At 44.6% G+C, this 16,195-nt stretch overlaps 1 protein-coding gene and 1 long non-coding RNA gene across 5 annotated transcripts in view; one reads left to right on the top strand and one right to left on the bottom strand.

Annotated features, from left to right (window-relative positions):
- Nucleotides 1-4,643: 4,643 nt before the first annotated feature.
- LOC118627829 lies at nucleotides 4,644-10,722 on the top strand. The gene is made up of 4 exons (XR_004959224.1): nucleotides 4,644-4,756; nucleotides 5,392-5,481; nucleotides 7,328-7,578; nucleotides 10,564-10,722. It is a non-coding gene; the product is annotated as an uncharacterized LOC118627829 (long non-coding RNA).
- The window catches only part of INTS4 (integrator complex subunit 4), a 94,813-nt gene continuing 86,615 nt past the window's right edge, over nucleotides 7,998-16,195 (bottom strand). For 3 of the 4 annotated variants that reach the window (XM_036258271.1, XM_036258272.1, XM_036258273.1), the window contains 2 exons: nucleotides 9,989-10,109; nucleotides 8,063-8,343 (listed from right to left, as the gene is read on the bottom strand). In XM_036258271.1, coding sequence (XP_036114164.1) covers nucleotides 8,165-8,343; nucleotides 9,989-10,109 — 300 coding nt within the window. In that variant the 3' untranslated portion in view covers nucleotides 8,063-8,164. Of the gene's footprint in view, nucleotides 8,344-9,988; nucleotides 10,110-16,195 lie in introns of all 4 variants that reach the window. The other variant, XM_036258274.1, reaches the window with a different exon arrangement.

Below are 16,195 nucleotides of genomic sequence, written 5' to 3'. Positions count from 1 at the left end.
TGGCATTATGAGCAGAATCTTGAATTAATTCAGAGAGCACTTGGGTAACAGTAAAAGGAGCTATGCCTTGATACTTGGTTCTAGGCAGACTGTTCTACTAAACCTGAGCCTCTCCAGACAGTTCTCCCCGGGCCTCTGATTCTGTCACTATGAAATGATGGGGCTGGACTAGATGCCCTTTAATAGTCTCTACTGTGACGCAGAGTCCTTGTTCTAGCAAATGCCACGTGGCCTTTGTGAAGCCTTAGAACAGAATGACAGAACTAGAATGTTATGAGCATCATCTTATTTTTCATTTGTCCTCCACCTTTTTCTTTTTTTAAATGTTTTTCTTTTCATTGACTTTAGAGAGCCAGGAAAGGAGAGGTAGAGAGAGAGAAACATCATCCATGGGCCGCCTCCTGTACTCGCCCTACTGGGGATTGAGTCTGCAGTCTGGGCATGAGCCCTGACCATGAGTCAAACCAGCCACCTTTTGGTGCATGGGGCGATGCTCAACCAATTGAGCCACACCAGCTTGGCTGGCCCTACCTCTTTATTATTATTTTTCCTTTATTGATTTTAGAGAGAAAGGAAGGGATAGGGAGAGACAGATAGAGATATCTATGAGAGAGAACATCGATTGGCCACCTCCTACATGCCCCCCAGTGGGGATTTGGCTTACAACCTGGGTGTGTGCCCTGACCAGGAATTGAACTGGCGACCTCTTGGTTCAGGGGTTGATGTTCAACCACTGAGCCACACCGGCCGGGCTGTCCCCCACCTCTTTAAAGAGTTCTAAGTATGGACTTTGGTGTCAAATAGACTTGACTCTGACCTGTGGCTTTCTGCCACTCGGTGGCAGGGCACTTATTTAATCCTCAGAATTTCACTGTTCTCATCTGTCAGACAGGGGTAATATTAGTACCTGGAATTATTGTAAGTATTAAATAGATAATTCTTAGGAAGTCTTAGCACACCACATGGCATGTGGTAAGGACTCAATAAATTGAAGCCTTTGTTGTCATTATCTTTCTATTAATGGAGCTGCTGTGTAAAGCCAGTTTCATTTTATGGAACCCAAAGGAACTACCTACTCTGTCTCTCATTTATTCAGTAATTCTCTTTCATGCCCATTTACTGAGAGTCTTAATAATTTTCTTATGACCAGTTATTACTGGGCCCTGGGGGTACAGGAATTAAGTTGGTTATAGTTCTTACACTCAAGAGTATGTGGAAGAGACAAGTAAACAGACAACAAAGATACAGTGTGTTAACAATAGTACATCACAGTGATTTGACATTGATATATATTGCAAAATGATTACCACAATTAAGTCCAGTTAACTAGGTATAGTTAACTAGTCTAATCTTTTTGTTTTTTTTAACCTGTGTATTATTATTATTATTATTTTTTAATCCTCACCCGAAGATATTTTTCCACTTATCTCCAGATAGAGTGGGAGGGAGAAGGAGAGAGAGAAACATCGATGTGAGAGGGACACCTTGACTGGTTGCCTCCTGCACAACCCCAGCCGGGGCCAGGGACAAACCGCAACCAAGGTACGTGCCCTTGACTGGAATCAAACCCAAAACTCCAGTCCAAAGGCCAATGCTCTAACTGTGGAGCCAAACTGGCCAGGGCTACCTGTGTATTTTTTTAATTAAAAAATTTTAATGTTGACATTATTGCAGGTCCAGTCTTTATAGGACTATTTGCCAACATTTAAATGAGACAATATATATAATATCCTCAGCTCTAAGGTTTGACACTCAGTTCCTTCTTTACATTCTAGACATTTGGAATTAAACAGAATTATTAGCTGAATAATCAGGAAGAAATATACATCAACAGATCACAGGGCAACCCACATCCACAAAGTTGATGAGAGTACAAGGAAAAAATGGATAATTTACTGAATTTCAAGACACACAACTGGAGCGTTATATATGTTACCTTATTTAAATGACCTAATGTTACAATGAAGATACTTCTACTGTCTGCATTGCTATTTGGAATTTATAATTAAATTTTTAACTGTAAAAGGGACTGTTCCCTAAACCTTCTTCAACCTCTGCTTGCCCTGGTTAATTAGTTTCTCTCCATCTAAACTAAATATGGCCTTACCTGAAATGCCATCATAAAAGTTACCCATTTAGTTTAAGACACTGTCTCTGTAAAAGTCTTCTATTGAAATGCACATTACCTGGGTCAGATGCAACACTAGGACCCAGTGCTGTGTCTTAGTCTCTTTCTACCATATACCTTAGGAGGTGAGATCCTCGCACACCTAACACCCAGCCTACAGATCTGGGGAAGTCCTGCTCAGTCCCTTTTCTGCAACCAGGTATATGTCAGAGGACAGGAATTTTCTAGATCTCAGTTCCCCCAGCTCATAAAGCCAGGCACATATATAGCTAGGATGTTTGATAAAATTCAGACTGTTTTTCTATTGATGCAATCAAATTTCTTTTCCTTTTTTTGGTCAAATGTAAGGTGAGACAGCTCCAGTGGGTACTGAATTGTGTGCAGGTGTAATCAGTATTTCCAGTTGAGTTGTCTCCATATTATTATTATTATTATTTTTATCTTCACCCAAGGTCCAGATAGAGTGGGGGAGAGAGAGAGAGAGAAAGAGAGAGAGAGAGAGAGAGAGAGAGAGAGAGAAACATCGACGTGAAAGGGACACATTGAGTGGCTGCCACCCGCACAACCCACCCAGGGCCGGGGACAAACTGCAACTGAGGTACATGCCCTTAGTGGGAACCGAACCCAGGACTCTCTGGACCGCAGGCCAATGCTCTAACCACTGAGCCAAACTGGCCAGGGTGAGTTGTCTGCACATTAAAGAGAACTTAGTACAAACTCTTCTTAAAACACAGAAGTATCTGGAAGTGAGGTTATAAAACCTTATATAGCCCTGGCCGGTTTGGCTCAGCGGTTAGAGCGTCAGCCTGCGGTCCTGAGAGACCCGGGTTCGGTTCCCGCTAAGGGCGCGTACCTCGGTTGCAGTTTGTCCCCGGCCCTGGTCGGTCATGCGGGTGGCAGCCACTCGATGTGTTCCTTTCACATCGATGTTTCTCTCTCTCTCTCTGTTCCTCTCTCTCCCTCCCACTCTACCTGAACAAAAAAATGGGAAAATGTCCTCGGGTGAGGATTAAAAAAAAAAAAGTGATTTAACAGCATAAGGCAAAAAATAAAATCCATTAAAACCTTATATAAACCTGCTAATAAATAGCTCCTACTTCTGAATCTGCTCTACATGGTCAGTGCTGGAAATCTGCAGAACCTAGAGAGAAGCTCTGTCCATATGACACTGTACTTAGTCTACATCTTAATTACTGAACCCTCTGATTCGATTTGTAGGCTGTACGGCCCTCCTTGCTTGAGTGGTTCCTACGACGAGAAGTTGGCCACGTGCTAGGTGTGTATCTATCTTTATTCCCCATAATTCTCTTTGAAGTCAATCATGTCAAAACCAAATTTAAATCCTTTCAGAAACTTGACTCTCAGGGCTGGCTTTTACAGGCATGTCATGGTACTGTTTGCTCTAGATTCTTATACTCACTCATTCTTTTCTTGCCTGGTATGTGCCAGGAGCTGGGGATACAACACAGATATCCTTACTGTCCAGGTCCTCACTACTACTTGGTAGAAACAGACATGTAAATATATAGCGATGATACAGAAGTTGCAAACTGGCACAAATCTATCTGGAGATGTGTTTTGTTTGTCTCAGAGTAATCTTAACATTTGCTTTAGTACCAAGATTTTTTAGATTGGGCTTTTACATGAAAATGTAGATTTCTGGCTTTTCTGAAAGCACTGGAAGATCTGATACCACTAGGCCCACACTTATAAACAACTGAGTGGGGCTGAATAGCAACTGCCTTCTGACAGAGAACATGTTCTCGGATTCTTCCATCACTATTACCTTCTAAGCCTCTTGACTCCTTTTTTCCTGCCTCCCACTTCGGAGGTTTGTGTTTGTGAACCTGCAATAAATGCTATATCTGGAGAATGTACAAGTGGGAGCAAAGAAGCAATGCACCAAGCCCGCAGGACACACAGTAGGTTCTAGAATGAGGCTCAGCCCTGAAGAATGAGAGGACAGGAACCATATGAGGCCATCAGAAGAGCACATTCTAGGGCTCAGCAGGTGCAAAGGTCTGAGATGGGAGAGAGCATGGTGAGCACTGGAAACAACTGCACGTAATTACAGCTGGAGAAGGACAGAGAAAACACCTGGCACAGGGAGGCTGTGGCTGGAGAGGAGAGCAAGGGAGAGTTTAGACTTTATCCTGGGAGCAGAAGTGATCCACTTAAAGGAGTTTAGGCAGAGGACTGGTTTTAGGAAGATTATTCTGACAGCTGTGTGAAGAATGGACTGAAGAGGGCAAACTCTGAGACAGATTGTTAGGAAGCCAATGACACATTTTAGGAGAGAGGCTGTGGCCTGTGTCAGGACAGAAATAGTAAATAATGAGAAGGGGATTGAATCAAGAAACATGTCAGGAAATAGAATCTAAAGGACTTGCTGTTTTTCTATGAGGGATGAGGAGAGTCCAAAGTGACACATGGTTTCTGGCTTTGACTACCGGGCACATGGCAGACTGCTGAAAGAGACAGAACGACAGACTCCTGTTGTGGAAACCCGAGTGGACAAAAGTCAGGAGGCCTGGGTTTAAGCTCTAACTACGTCTCTCCGGGCCTGCCCTTCCTTTGTCAATCGAAGGCGCCACATCAGTGATCTTTACGCTCCCTTCCATCTTTGCAGTATGTAATTTTTTCACTTCAGTGAGAAAGTGTGGAACCAGATGCAGAAATATCATGATTCTCATATTTCAGAGCCCAAGAATTCAGGGTAGAAGGAATTTAAAAGGTTAAGCCCAACGCTTCATATACCTGAATGCCTTTGCAACAAACTTGTCGGGAGCTTGTTCAGCTCTGCTGGGACACATCCAGCATGGAGAATTCCTTATCTCCTAGTGCAGCTCGTTCAATTCTTACAGTTTTCAAACACTTACCCTGATACTAAGCCAAAATCTGCCCCCCTAGGATAGCTCCACCTTTGGTGGAAAAAGTAGTATATTTTGTGTTTTAAGACCTAAAATCAAGTCCTGGCTTTGGCACTTATGAAAAAAGACATTCTATCAAAGTCTCAGTTTCCCTACCTGTAAAGGATGTTTATGTAACCTGGAAGGATTTTTATAGAAGGAGTACTATATCTGAAAAGGATCCAACATATTCTTCCCTTCGAAGGCTTTATACAACTATGGCACAGGGGTTCAGTCAGCAGCCACGGGTCTTAATGTTGCTGTCCACGCTCCAATCCACAGTCATCACTAGATGCTTGTGTCAGGGCCATGATATTATTCAGCCTGGCTTTAAGTTTCATTTTATCTCCACAGCGGACACCCTTTTTGGGGCATCTATTGTCACACAACAGCCTACTGCCGACATGTCCTTGAGATGTGCAAAACAGGCGAGCACACTAGAAAGTAAGCTCCCTGGAGATGATCTTTCTTCCTTCAGTCCCTCTATAATGGTGAGGAGCAGAATGCCTGCGTTCAAATCCCAGCTGTGTCATTTACTAGTGGTGTGACCTCGGCCAAGTTACTTAATCCTCTGAACTTCAATTGCCTTTATCAAATGAAGATAACAGTACCTACTTCATTAGGCAGTTGTGAGAGTTAAACAAATTAAACGAGTTAACTTATATAAAGGGCTTACAACACTGCCAGACACAAATTAAAGTGCATTACATTAGCCCCGGCTGGTGTGGCTCAGTTGGTTGGAGCACTATCCCATGCACTAAAAGGTTGTGGGTTCAATTCCCAGTCAGGGCACATGCCCAGGTTTTGGGTTTGAGTCCTAGTTGGGGCACATATGGGAGGCAACTGATTTCTGTTTCTCTTTCACATTGATGTTACTCTTCCTTCCTTTTTATAAGTCAATTAAAAATTTGTTGTTGTTATTAATCTTCACCAGAGGAGATTTTCCCATTGATTTTTAGATAGAATGGAAAAGAGGGAGGGAGGGAGAGAGAGAGAGAAACATTGATGTGAGAGAGACACATCAATCGGTTGCCTCCTGCATGAGCCCGACAAGGGCCAGGGATTGAACCTGCAACCCAGGTATGTGCCCTTGACCAGAATCAAACCTGCGACCCTTTGGTCTGCTGGCCAACACTCTAATCACTGAGTGAAATCAGCCAGGGCTAAAATATTTCTTTTTTATCCTCATTCGAGGACATCCCTCCATTTTTTGTTCAGATAGAGTGTGTGTGTGGGGGAAACATAGATGTGAAAGGGACACATCGAGTGGTTGCCACCCACACAACCCAACCAGGGCCGGGGACAAACTGCAACCGAGGTACGTGCCCTCAGCGGGAACTGAACGCAGGTCTCTCTGGACTACAGGTTGATGCTCTAACCACTGAGCAAAATTGGCCAGGGCCAGGGCTAAAATATATATTTTTTTATCCTCACCCGAGGACATATTTTCATTTTTTGTTCAGAGTGGGAGGAAGAGAGAGGAAGAGACAGAGAGAGAAACATCGACGTGAAAGGGACACATCGAGTGGTCGCCACCTGCACAACCCAACCAGGGCCGGGGACAAACTGCAACCAAGGTACATGCCCTTAGCAGGAACCGAACCTGGGTCTCTCTGGACCACAGGCCAACGCTCTAACTGCTGAGCCAAACCGGCCAGGGCTAAAATATTTTTAATAAATACAGTATATTAAACCAAAAGTCAAACACGCCTGAATTCAAATTCCTGCTCCACCTCTGAGTAACTGTATGATCTTGCTATTATTTTAATAAGATTTCCTAGTACCGAATATGATCAAGACTGGCTACATATTCAGATTCTACCAAGCATTATTTAATTAAACCCATCAACAACCGTTAAGGTGTCATTATCTCTATTTTACAGATTAGGAAATAGGCACAGAGGGCTGAAGATTTGAAGGCTCTTTTCCATATACTTCCCCTGAGGTGGTATAGCTCAGGCCTTCGGAATCAAGTCAGATTTGAATGAATACAAGCTTTAATAGTTACTCTACAGTTTTCCTACCAGTGACTTAACCTCTAAGTCTCACCTGGTTGTTGTGAGGATTAGATGACAGATAAAGAACATGGCACAGGCCCTTAGGGTTAATACCTCTGGAGGATTTACTGTTCTTACATCCCAACTGCATTTTTAATTCACCTGCAACTCCAACACTGAAGTCATCAGAGACATAGTGGCAAATGGCTTTATTTCTTACACTGGGTCCCTCTGTCCCATAATCCTGGTTTCTCTTCTAAAATAAAGCCCTTCCTTTTTATTTTGGGTCTCAGGATAATGGCAGGCAAGCTCAAGAATCTCCCTCAGGGATGGAAATGATTCACTGTTCAGCTACTCGTTCAGTCCTTGGCCCAGCTATTGCCTGAGTGATGGAAGGAGCTCTCAGCAAGATAATGATGTCTAAGGCCATTTCAGGAGCCGTCCCTGGTGAAAAAGTACAGCTGTGAAAGCTGCTGTGGAGTTGGCCCTGGCAAACAGAATACTGCTTTAAGAAAAAGGATTACGACTAATAACTGGTTTGGAGGTAGCTGGAAAACTGGGTCTTTGTTTCACACCTGAAGAATGGAAGCTTATGGAAAAAAAATGCTGAACCTATATCACACAAATTTTTTTTTTTGTTTTAATCCTCATTTGAGGACATTTTTTTCCATTTTTTGTTCAGATAGAGTGCGAGGGAGAGAGAGAGAAACATCGACGTGAAAGGGACACATTGAGTGGTTGCCACCCACATGACCCAACCAGGGCCAGGGACAAACTGCAACCAAGGTACATGCCCTTAGCAGGAACCAAACCTGGGTCTCTCTGGACCACAGGCCGATGCTCTAACCCCTGAGCCAAACCAGCCAGGGCTCCACACAAATTTTTTTAAGGACCAGTTTGGTGTTTTCTCAACTTTATTATAGGTAGGGATGGAGGGGAGGGGAGAGACTTGAAGGTCTTTGTTTTCTTAATGCAAAATACTTTATCTTGTGTTTAATATCAGATGAGACTGTAAGGGTCACTTGTTTCTCCTTAGGCCCATACACCATGTCCAGGTGAAGTCCTTCTGGCTTCTGGCTCACTGATACCTAAGGGCCTTCAAGGCCATGGCTATAAAGACTGCCTGTGACTCAACGCCTTGCGGGTTTGGGCATTATGTAAACTTTTACAGACTTGCTGAAGGGGATGGTGCCCTCGATGCTGGTTTCCACCTGGGGCGCTATCTCGGCCGCCTCGATCCAGGGCGATTTTGGAATGCGTGAGTTGGAGTTGTAGGCCAGCAGCAGCCTCACTTCCACCTGGCATGGTTCTGGAATAAAAGACAAAAGAAATCTATGACTGGGCATTGCTAGGAACTGGTATGAAATGTCATATAAAAGCAACATCAAAGATGGGTTTCAGGCAGTGGGGTTTCAAGATGAAGGCAGGGTTCTCCTCAGTTCTCTGTGGGCTTCCTGCAGCTCAGAGCCCTGGCTGCTGAGGATCAGCTAAAACTCGTCTAGAGAGGCTTTCCAGTCTCAAGACCGAGGTTCACACGGTACACACGTGTGGCTGATTCTCACGCCCAGATACTCGTGCTCTTCCTGCGCACTGATAGCAGGCCTCAGGGCTGTGTGCACAGACTCCCGTCTCTCTGAGCTCCAGCATGCTGTGTATGCACCCCCTGAGCCTGGGCCTTTCCACGACTGTGCTGTCCCACAACATTCTCCTCACATCTAGAATCTGTTCAGGAGAAGAGATTAGAATAAGGAAGTCTTCCTTCCTGTGGAGCTAGAGGTTTGGCAAAGAGTACAGAAACATTCCAGGCAGCAAGGTGATGGGATGAGGGATGTTCAGGGAGGCAGATCCTGGGTAAAAGCTTTGCTGGATGCTCCCTCAAGACCAGTGCCAGGCCCAGGGTCACCAGTCCCCCGAGGGGGCTGCCCTGATATTCAACAGTACTTCTTTGTTGAAAACTTTATAACGTCATGTATAACTAACACCTATAACCTAACAACCCTGATAGAAATTAATAATGGCCCTCGATACTTATTCATGTATTTTAAAACACAGTGAAAGAAAATCCATTAAGCATCTACCTACTTCTAAAATAAACCAAACTTGGTGGCATTAAACACTTTCTCCAATAGCAGCCACGCTTTTGAAACATCTTGAATGATTTAGGAAATGCCAGCGGGGCCAATTCTTTGCCCCATTAGGTTCTGTCAACAGTCTCCTTTTAAAGTTTCCAAAGCAGTGTTAGGCTTAAAATGTAATTATCTTTGCATTTGTGTTCTCCGTCTTATTCTTACGAATTAAAAAAAATATTTATGCAACCTCCCTGTCTTTTCACAAATTACTGAGGCTCAACCCTGCCACTGTATGGGAGGGTAAAGCAGGCCTGGATCAGATCATCTCACTTTGTGTTACCCTACAAACCAGCCCATGTGGGAGGGGAGGACAGTAACTGTCACTTTACTTGTTTCAGTGGAATGAATGAATTTTTCATATACAAAAAAAAAAAAAAAAATGGTTTTAATTTTTTGGTAAGAAATACAAAACTGTTTAATTTCTAGGCAGAGCAATGCTCATAACTAACTAGAATGAAAATTAGCATCTTCGTTTGAACTGTGAGGAAACAGATTCAGACGGTAGAGTAGCTTGTCCAAGGTTACACAGCAAGTCAGTGGCAGAGTTAGCACAGGAATATAAATCTCTAGCCCCAGGGCTCTTTCCATGAGACTCCTTTCTGTTGTAATCAGTATATCTTCTGAAAAAATCCCGAGCCTTTTGCAATCAAAGAAATGCAGCAAATTAGTCTAAATGTATCCCGTTTGAGATTTTAAGCTCCCTAAGAAATCAAGGAAAGCCCTCAACAGGCCTGATTCAACCATGCAAAAAACCAAATGCCTAAGGGTGGGTGTAATCCCCAGGAACATATTTTCCTACCCACCCGGGGCCCACTGACTCCTTACCTGTCCAGGCAGTGTGGGAGAGATACACCTGAGTGATGAGTCGGTGCCGCCCTGGGCCAGGATTCCGGAAGTCTGCAGGCTTGGGATGGATCATCTGAGCCTGGCCATCTGGATATAAGACCTAAGAGGTGATAGAAATGAGAAAAAGGCAAAAATAGCCATGAGCTTATAACAAAACTGCTGGTGACATGTGCTGTGAACCCCTTAACAAGAGGAAAAGAAGGATGACACAGCCTTCACAAAAGACCACTCCTTGAGGGGAGGGCCACATTGCTAACATCTTTAGACCCCCCCAGCCCCACCACATAGTGTTTGATAATGTTTCCTGACTCCACGGTGAACAACTAAGAGGAATACAGTGTCTCTATGAAGTATAAGACAGGTAAAAATATATTAATCCTGGCATGAAAAGCCTTCCCAGGTACCCATTAGCATGACTCTCTCCCTCCTGGCTCTGAATCATGTCATGGCCCATTATCCATCACCATCCACCCAGTATTAAGAGTAATTCTGTAACTGTATTGTCTCCAGTAGATTACAAGTAGTTAGAACTGTTTAACTGTCTCTTTCTACAGAGATACTGCTCAAATCACCGGCCAGTTCTTCAGATCGCACAACTTGCCAGAGTTCTTTCCTCAGCATCCCAGGGGGGCCTCACAGCTGTCTGTGGAGAGGGCCTATTACACTGCAGTGTACAAAGGAACTACGTGAATGAACGAGGCTGATCCTGGAACCACACAGGCCCTACGCAATGTAAATACACTGATAAGGGCAAATTAGTGAACTGAGTGGGTTTTTCAGCCAGAACTCTGGGAGCTATTTCTCAGCCCCCCTGCCCATAACGTCATTTCATCTCTCCTCAGATCTTACCCCTACCCTTTCCCACCCTTCTTTAACGCTACTACTCACTATCGCCAGGCCCCAAATCTACCACAGCAGAAAGATGCAGTTATCCCAGCTTTCTGATCCTTGTTATCTTTAAAGATGATACTTCGGCTTCATTTTTTAAGAAAGAAGAACAGGCTCTGGCCGGATTGGCTCAGTAGTTGAGTGTTGGCCTGCGGACCAATGAGTCGCAGGTTCGATTCTGGTCAAGGGCACATACCTTGGATGCAATTCATCCCTGGCCCTGGACGGAGTCGTGCAGAAGGCAACCAGTCGATGTGTCTCTCTCACATGGATGTTTTCTCTCTCTCTCCCTCCCTCCCTCCCACTCTATCTGAAGATAAATAGAAAAACATCCCCAGGGAAGGATTTAAAAAAAAAGGAGGGACAGGGTAGGGCTGAAAAGTAATGAGCACAGAAAAGAAAATGGAAAAGGTAGCAGAATCTCCCAGCATTGTCAGCAAAACTGTCCTTGGTGAAAGGCCCTGACCCCTCTGTGAAACGGCCACTGGAAGCTTTCATTCACTCCTCCCAAGTGCAGCTTAGAAATCCATGGCCCTAGTAGTCAGGGGAAGAAAATGGCCAGTATGAATTATATTCTGAATTTCAGAAAAACTAAAAAAAAAAAAAATCGTACCTCCTCAATCATCAGGTATAATCTAGTAGGCCTGAACTGAGCTAATGAAGTGTTATTGAATGAAATTCCTGTACATTTTGTTTTAAAGAGCTGATACACATTATTTTTATTTATTTATTTATTTTAATACACACTATTTTAAAAGAGAATATAATGTTGCCCGGCCAGTGTGGCTCAGTGGACTGAGCATCACCCCATGGACTGAGAGGTCCCAGTTTGATTCCTGGTCAGGGCACATGCCTGGGTTGTGGGCTCGACCCCAGTAGGGGGCGTGCAGGAGGCAGCCAATCAATGTTTCTCTCTCTCATGGATGTTTTCCTCTCTCTCTCCCTTCCTCTCTCTAAAAGAGTCAGTAATTTAAAAAATTGCTTTTAAAAGAGTATAATCTTGACATAACCTCAATGTTGTTCACTGCTACATCCCTAGCACCTAAAGCACTGTCCAGAACAGGAGTGTTGTTCAGACCCAGTGGCTGGGTTGGACAGCAGTTTGCAATTAATAGAGCTGCCTCATGACCAAGCAGTAAGTTTCCCATCTCCCTGACTGCAGAGGCACCCAGTTTGGCCATGCATGTAGTGAAGATGCTTGGGAGGGGATTTTCCTGTAGAGTACAACAGATGACCTTTAAATAATCTTTCTACAATCTCATTTATGCTTAGTTGGTCAGTGAACTTGTTTTCAGGAACAGTGTGAAACAGTTTCTCAACCACAGCTATACATTAGAATCACCTATGAGTTCAAAAACAAAAACCTGATACCCATGGGCTCTGCTCTAGGATTCTGATTTAACAGGTGTAGGCTGAGGCCTATACACCACCACTTTTTAATGTTTTCTGAGTAATTCTAAAGTGCAGCTAGGGGGCCCTGGCTAGGTAGCTCAGTGGGTTAGAGTGCCATGTCAGTAAGCCAAGGTTGCAGGATTGATCCCTGGTCAGGGCACATATAAGAATCAACTGATGAATGCATAAATAAGTGGAAAAACAAATCTGTTTCTTTTTTTTTTTTTAAATCGTATTGTTGAATGTAGAACGTATTACAGATGTTCCACATTTTTCCCCCATTGACCCCCTCCTCCCCACTCCCGGCCCCCTCCCGCCTTTTCCCACACTATTGTCTGTATCCGTTGGTTATGCATATAAGTTCTTTGGTTTATTTCTTCCGACCCCCAAACCCTTTTCCTTTGAAGTTTGTCAGTCTAGCAATGAATTTGTACTTCTTAATTCCTTCACCTTTTTCACCCATTCCCCCAACCCTCTCCCATCTGGCAACCAACAAAATGTTCTCTGTATCTATGAGAATGTTTCTGTTCTACCTGTTCATTTTGTTTGTAGATTCCATTGTTGATAGATATGTATTCATTGCCATTTTGTTTGTTCATATATTTTATCTTTTTCTTCAAAAAGACCCTTCATCATTTCATATAATAATGGTTTGGTGGTGATGAACTCCTTTAACTTTTTCTTGTCTGGGAAACTCGTTTATATGGCCATCGATTCTAAATGACAGCTTTGCAGGATAGAGTAATCTTGGTTGTAGCTTCTTGCTTTTCATCACTCTGAATATTTCTTGCCACTCCCTTCTGGCCTGCAAAGTTTCTTTTGCGAAATCAGCTGACAGCCTTATGGGAACTCCCTTGTAGGTAACTAGCTGCCTTTCTCTCGCTGCTTTTAAGATTCTCTCTTTGTCTTGAACCTTTTGCATTTTGATGATGATGTGTCTTGGTGTGGGCCTCTTGGGGTTCATCTTGTTTGGGACTCTCTGTGCTTCCTGGACTTGTATGTCTCTTTCCTTCATCAAGTTAGGAAAGTTTTCTGCCGTTATTTTTTCAAACAGGTTTTCAATTTCTTGTTCTCCCTCTTCTCCTTCTGGCACCCCCAAGATGTGAATGTTGGAATGCTTGAAGTTGTCCAGAGGCTCCTTACACTACCCTCATTTTTTTGGATTCCTTTTTCTTTTTGCTGTTCTGATTGGGCGTTTTTTGCTTCCTTATATTCCAAATCAATGGTTTGCTTCTTGGGTTTATATACTCTACTATTGAATCTGTATAAATTATTCTTTATTTCAGTTAAAGCCTCCTTCGTTTCTAACTGTGCATCGATCATTTCTGACATGTCCTTTTTTATGCTCTTGAGGCCCTCACTGAGTTAATTGAGCATCCTTATAAGCAGTATTTTGAACTCAGCATCTGTTCGGTTACTTATCTCCATTTCGCTTAGTTCTTTTCTTGGGGTTTTATTCTGTTCTTTCACTTGGGACCTGTTTCTTTGCCTCCTCATTTTGGCTGCCTCCGTGTTTGTTTCAGTGTATTACTTAACGAGCGGTATGGGGCTATCTGAGACCAGATGCTGCTTGTTTGAAAGAATTTAGGAAAAACCTGAAGGAGGATCCAAGACAGGCCAATCCTATGGTTAAGCAAGTAGCAACAGCTTGGGTGGGCCTGAAAGTTGGGTGGGGTGGGGTGGGGTGGGGTGGGGCAGGGCCTCAGGGAGTCACCAGAGAGGAGCTACCAGTGTGAGCCAGGTTGCTGGAGTCCACGATATGGTGGCTATCTGCCGCCCCCGGGAAGGGCTCACCAAAGGAACAAAGGCCTCTGACAGCACGTTTGTCCCGGAGAAAGCCCCCTCTCCAGCCCTGGCCGGTTTGGCTCAGCGGTTGGAGCGTCGGCCTGAGGTACAGAGAGACCCGGGTTCGGTTCCCGCTAAGGGCACGTACCTCGGTTGCAGTTTGTCCCCGGCCCTGGTTGGTCGTGTGGGTGGCAGTCACTCGATGTGTCCCTTCACATCGATGTTTCTCTTTCTCTCTCTCTTCCCCTCTCTCCCTCCCGCTCTATCTGAACAAAAAATGGAAAAAATGTCCTCTGGTGAGGATAAAAAAAAAAACAAAAAACAAAGCCCCCTCTCCAGCCCTCGCTCCAGTGCCAAACAGCTCAGTTCTTCCCTGTATGTCTCGTGCCCCTCAAGCTGCCTCCCCTCCAAGCTTAGAGGGAGAGAGTCCGATAAGTCCGTGCTCGGTCCCTTTAAAGAGCTGCCTGGGGCTCCAGCCGCTTCAGCCTCCCTGAGCCTCAGTTCCTGCTGGTTTTTCCAGCAAGAAGTTATGGGGACTTCTCTTCTGACACTGGAATCCTGAGCGGGGCACCTGGTGTGGGACGGGGACCCCTCAGTCCTCAGGAAGGACCTTCCCAGCCAAGGCAGCCTCCTGATGTTTATCCACCACACGTGGGTGTGGGGCCAGCCGGTCTCACCGCCGTCTCTCCACCGCCCCTCGCCCCTCCGCCCCTCTACCAGTCTTGATGCAACTTCTTTAATTCCGTAGTTGTAGGGCTTCCATTCAGCTTGATTTCAGGCGATTTTGAATGGTGGTTGTTCTGTAGTTTAGTTGTAACTTGGATGTGGTTGTGGGAGGACGCGATACTGCGTTTACCTACGCCATCTTGACCGGAAGTCCAAATCTATGTTTCTGTTTCTCTTTCTCAAATAAGTAAGTAAAATAAAAAGTAAAAATAATTTAAAAATGCAGCTAGGGTGAAAAATCACTAGTGTGTGTGTGTGTGTGTGGGGGGGGGGGGTCCATAAAACAAAAAAATCAGCTGCAGCACAACTTCACAGCCAGCTCAGCATTAGTGCTTTGAAGGTCTCAGGGTTTATAATTCTTGCTGGGAAGCCAGGTTTTTTCCTCTACTGTCACCAGAAGCAAATATTACCATCTCCCCCCTCCCCCGCAATCACCATTTATCCCCTCTATGCCCTCTTCCACCTCTACCCTCCTCCACCCCACAATCACCACTGCTGTCCTTGTCCACGAGTTCCCTCTTTTGTTTTTGTTTTTTTTTTGCTCAATCTCTCCACCCACCCCAACACTGTCACCCCCACCAGAGCTGTCTGCCTGCTCTCTGAGTCTGTCTCTATTTGCTTGGTAGTTCAGTTTATTCATTAAATTCCAAATATTACCATCTTTAAGGCCTGACTCATCCTTACCTTTCAGGAAGCCTTCCCTGCCTGCTCCAGGCTATTTTTCTGTCCTCTGATTATACTAGTTGCTGCCACTTGCATCCCTATCTTTACTCATATCCCTCCTGCCCAGAATTCCCCCTTCTGCTCTTAGTCATCCTTTCAGACTTCACCATACACCAACATGTCCACAAAGACTTTTCTTCTTCAGCCTCCATCACTCTCCAAGTTCAGTGTCTCTCCAGAGTATTTTCTTATTTATTTATTTATTTATTTATTTAATTTATTTATTGTTACTCCTCGCCCGAGGATATTTTTCCATTGATTTTTTTGATAGAATAGAAGGCAGGGAGAGAGAGAGGGAGGGAGGGAGAGGGAGGGAGGGAGGGAGGGAGGGAGGGAGAGAGGGAGAGAGAGACATCGATGTGAGAGACACATCGACTGGTTGCCTCCACAGGACCTCAACAGGGGCTGGGGATTGAACCTGCAACCCAGGCACATGTCCTTGACCAGGAATCGAACCCCAGATCCTTTGGTCCATGGGCCAACGCTCTAACCACTGAGCAAAATCAGCCAAGGCATCCCCAGAGTATTTTCAAAAATAGTTTTTAAAAGTATATTGCAGCCCTGGCCGGGTTTGCTCAGTGGTTAGAGCGTTGGCCTGCGGACCAAAGAGTCCTGGGTTCGATTCTGGCCAAGGGCACGTATCTTGGTTGCAGTTACTCCCTGGCCCCGATT

This window comes from Molossus molossus, unplaced genomic scaffold (genome assembly GCF_014108415.1).
Source record: "Molossus molossus isolate mMolMol1 unplaced genomic scaffold, mMolMol1.p scaffold_m16_p_13, whole genome shotgun sequence".
In the NCBI taxonomy this organism is placed as follows: domain Eukaryota; kingdom Metazoa; phylum Chordata; class Mammalia; order Chiroptera; family Molossidae; genus Molossus; species Molossus molossus.
This window is presented reverse-complemented; position numbering and strand designations above follow the sequence as displayed.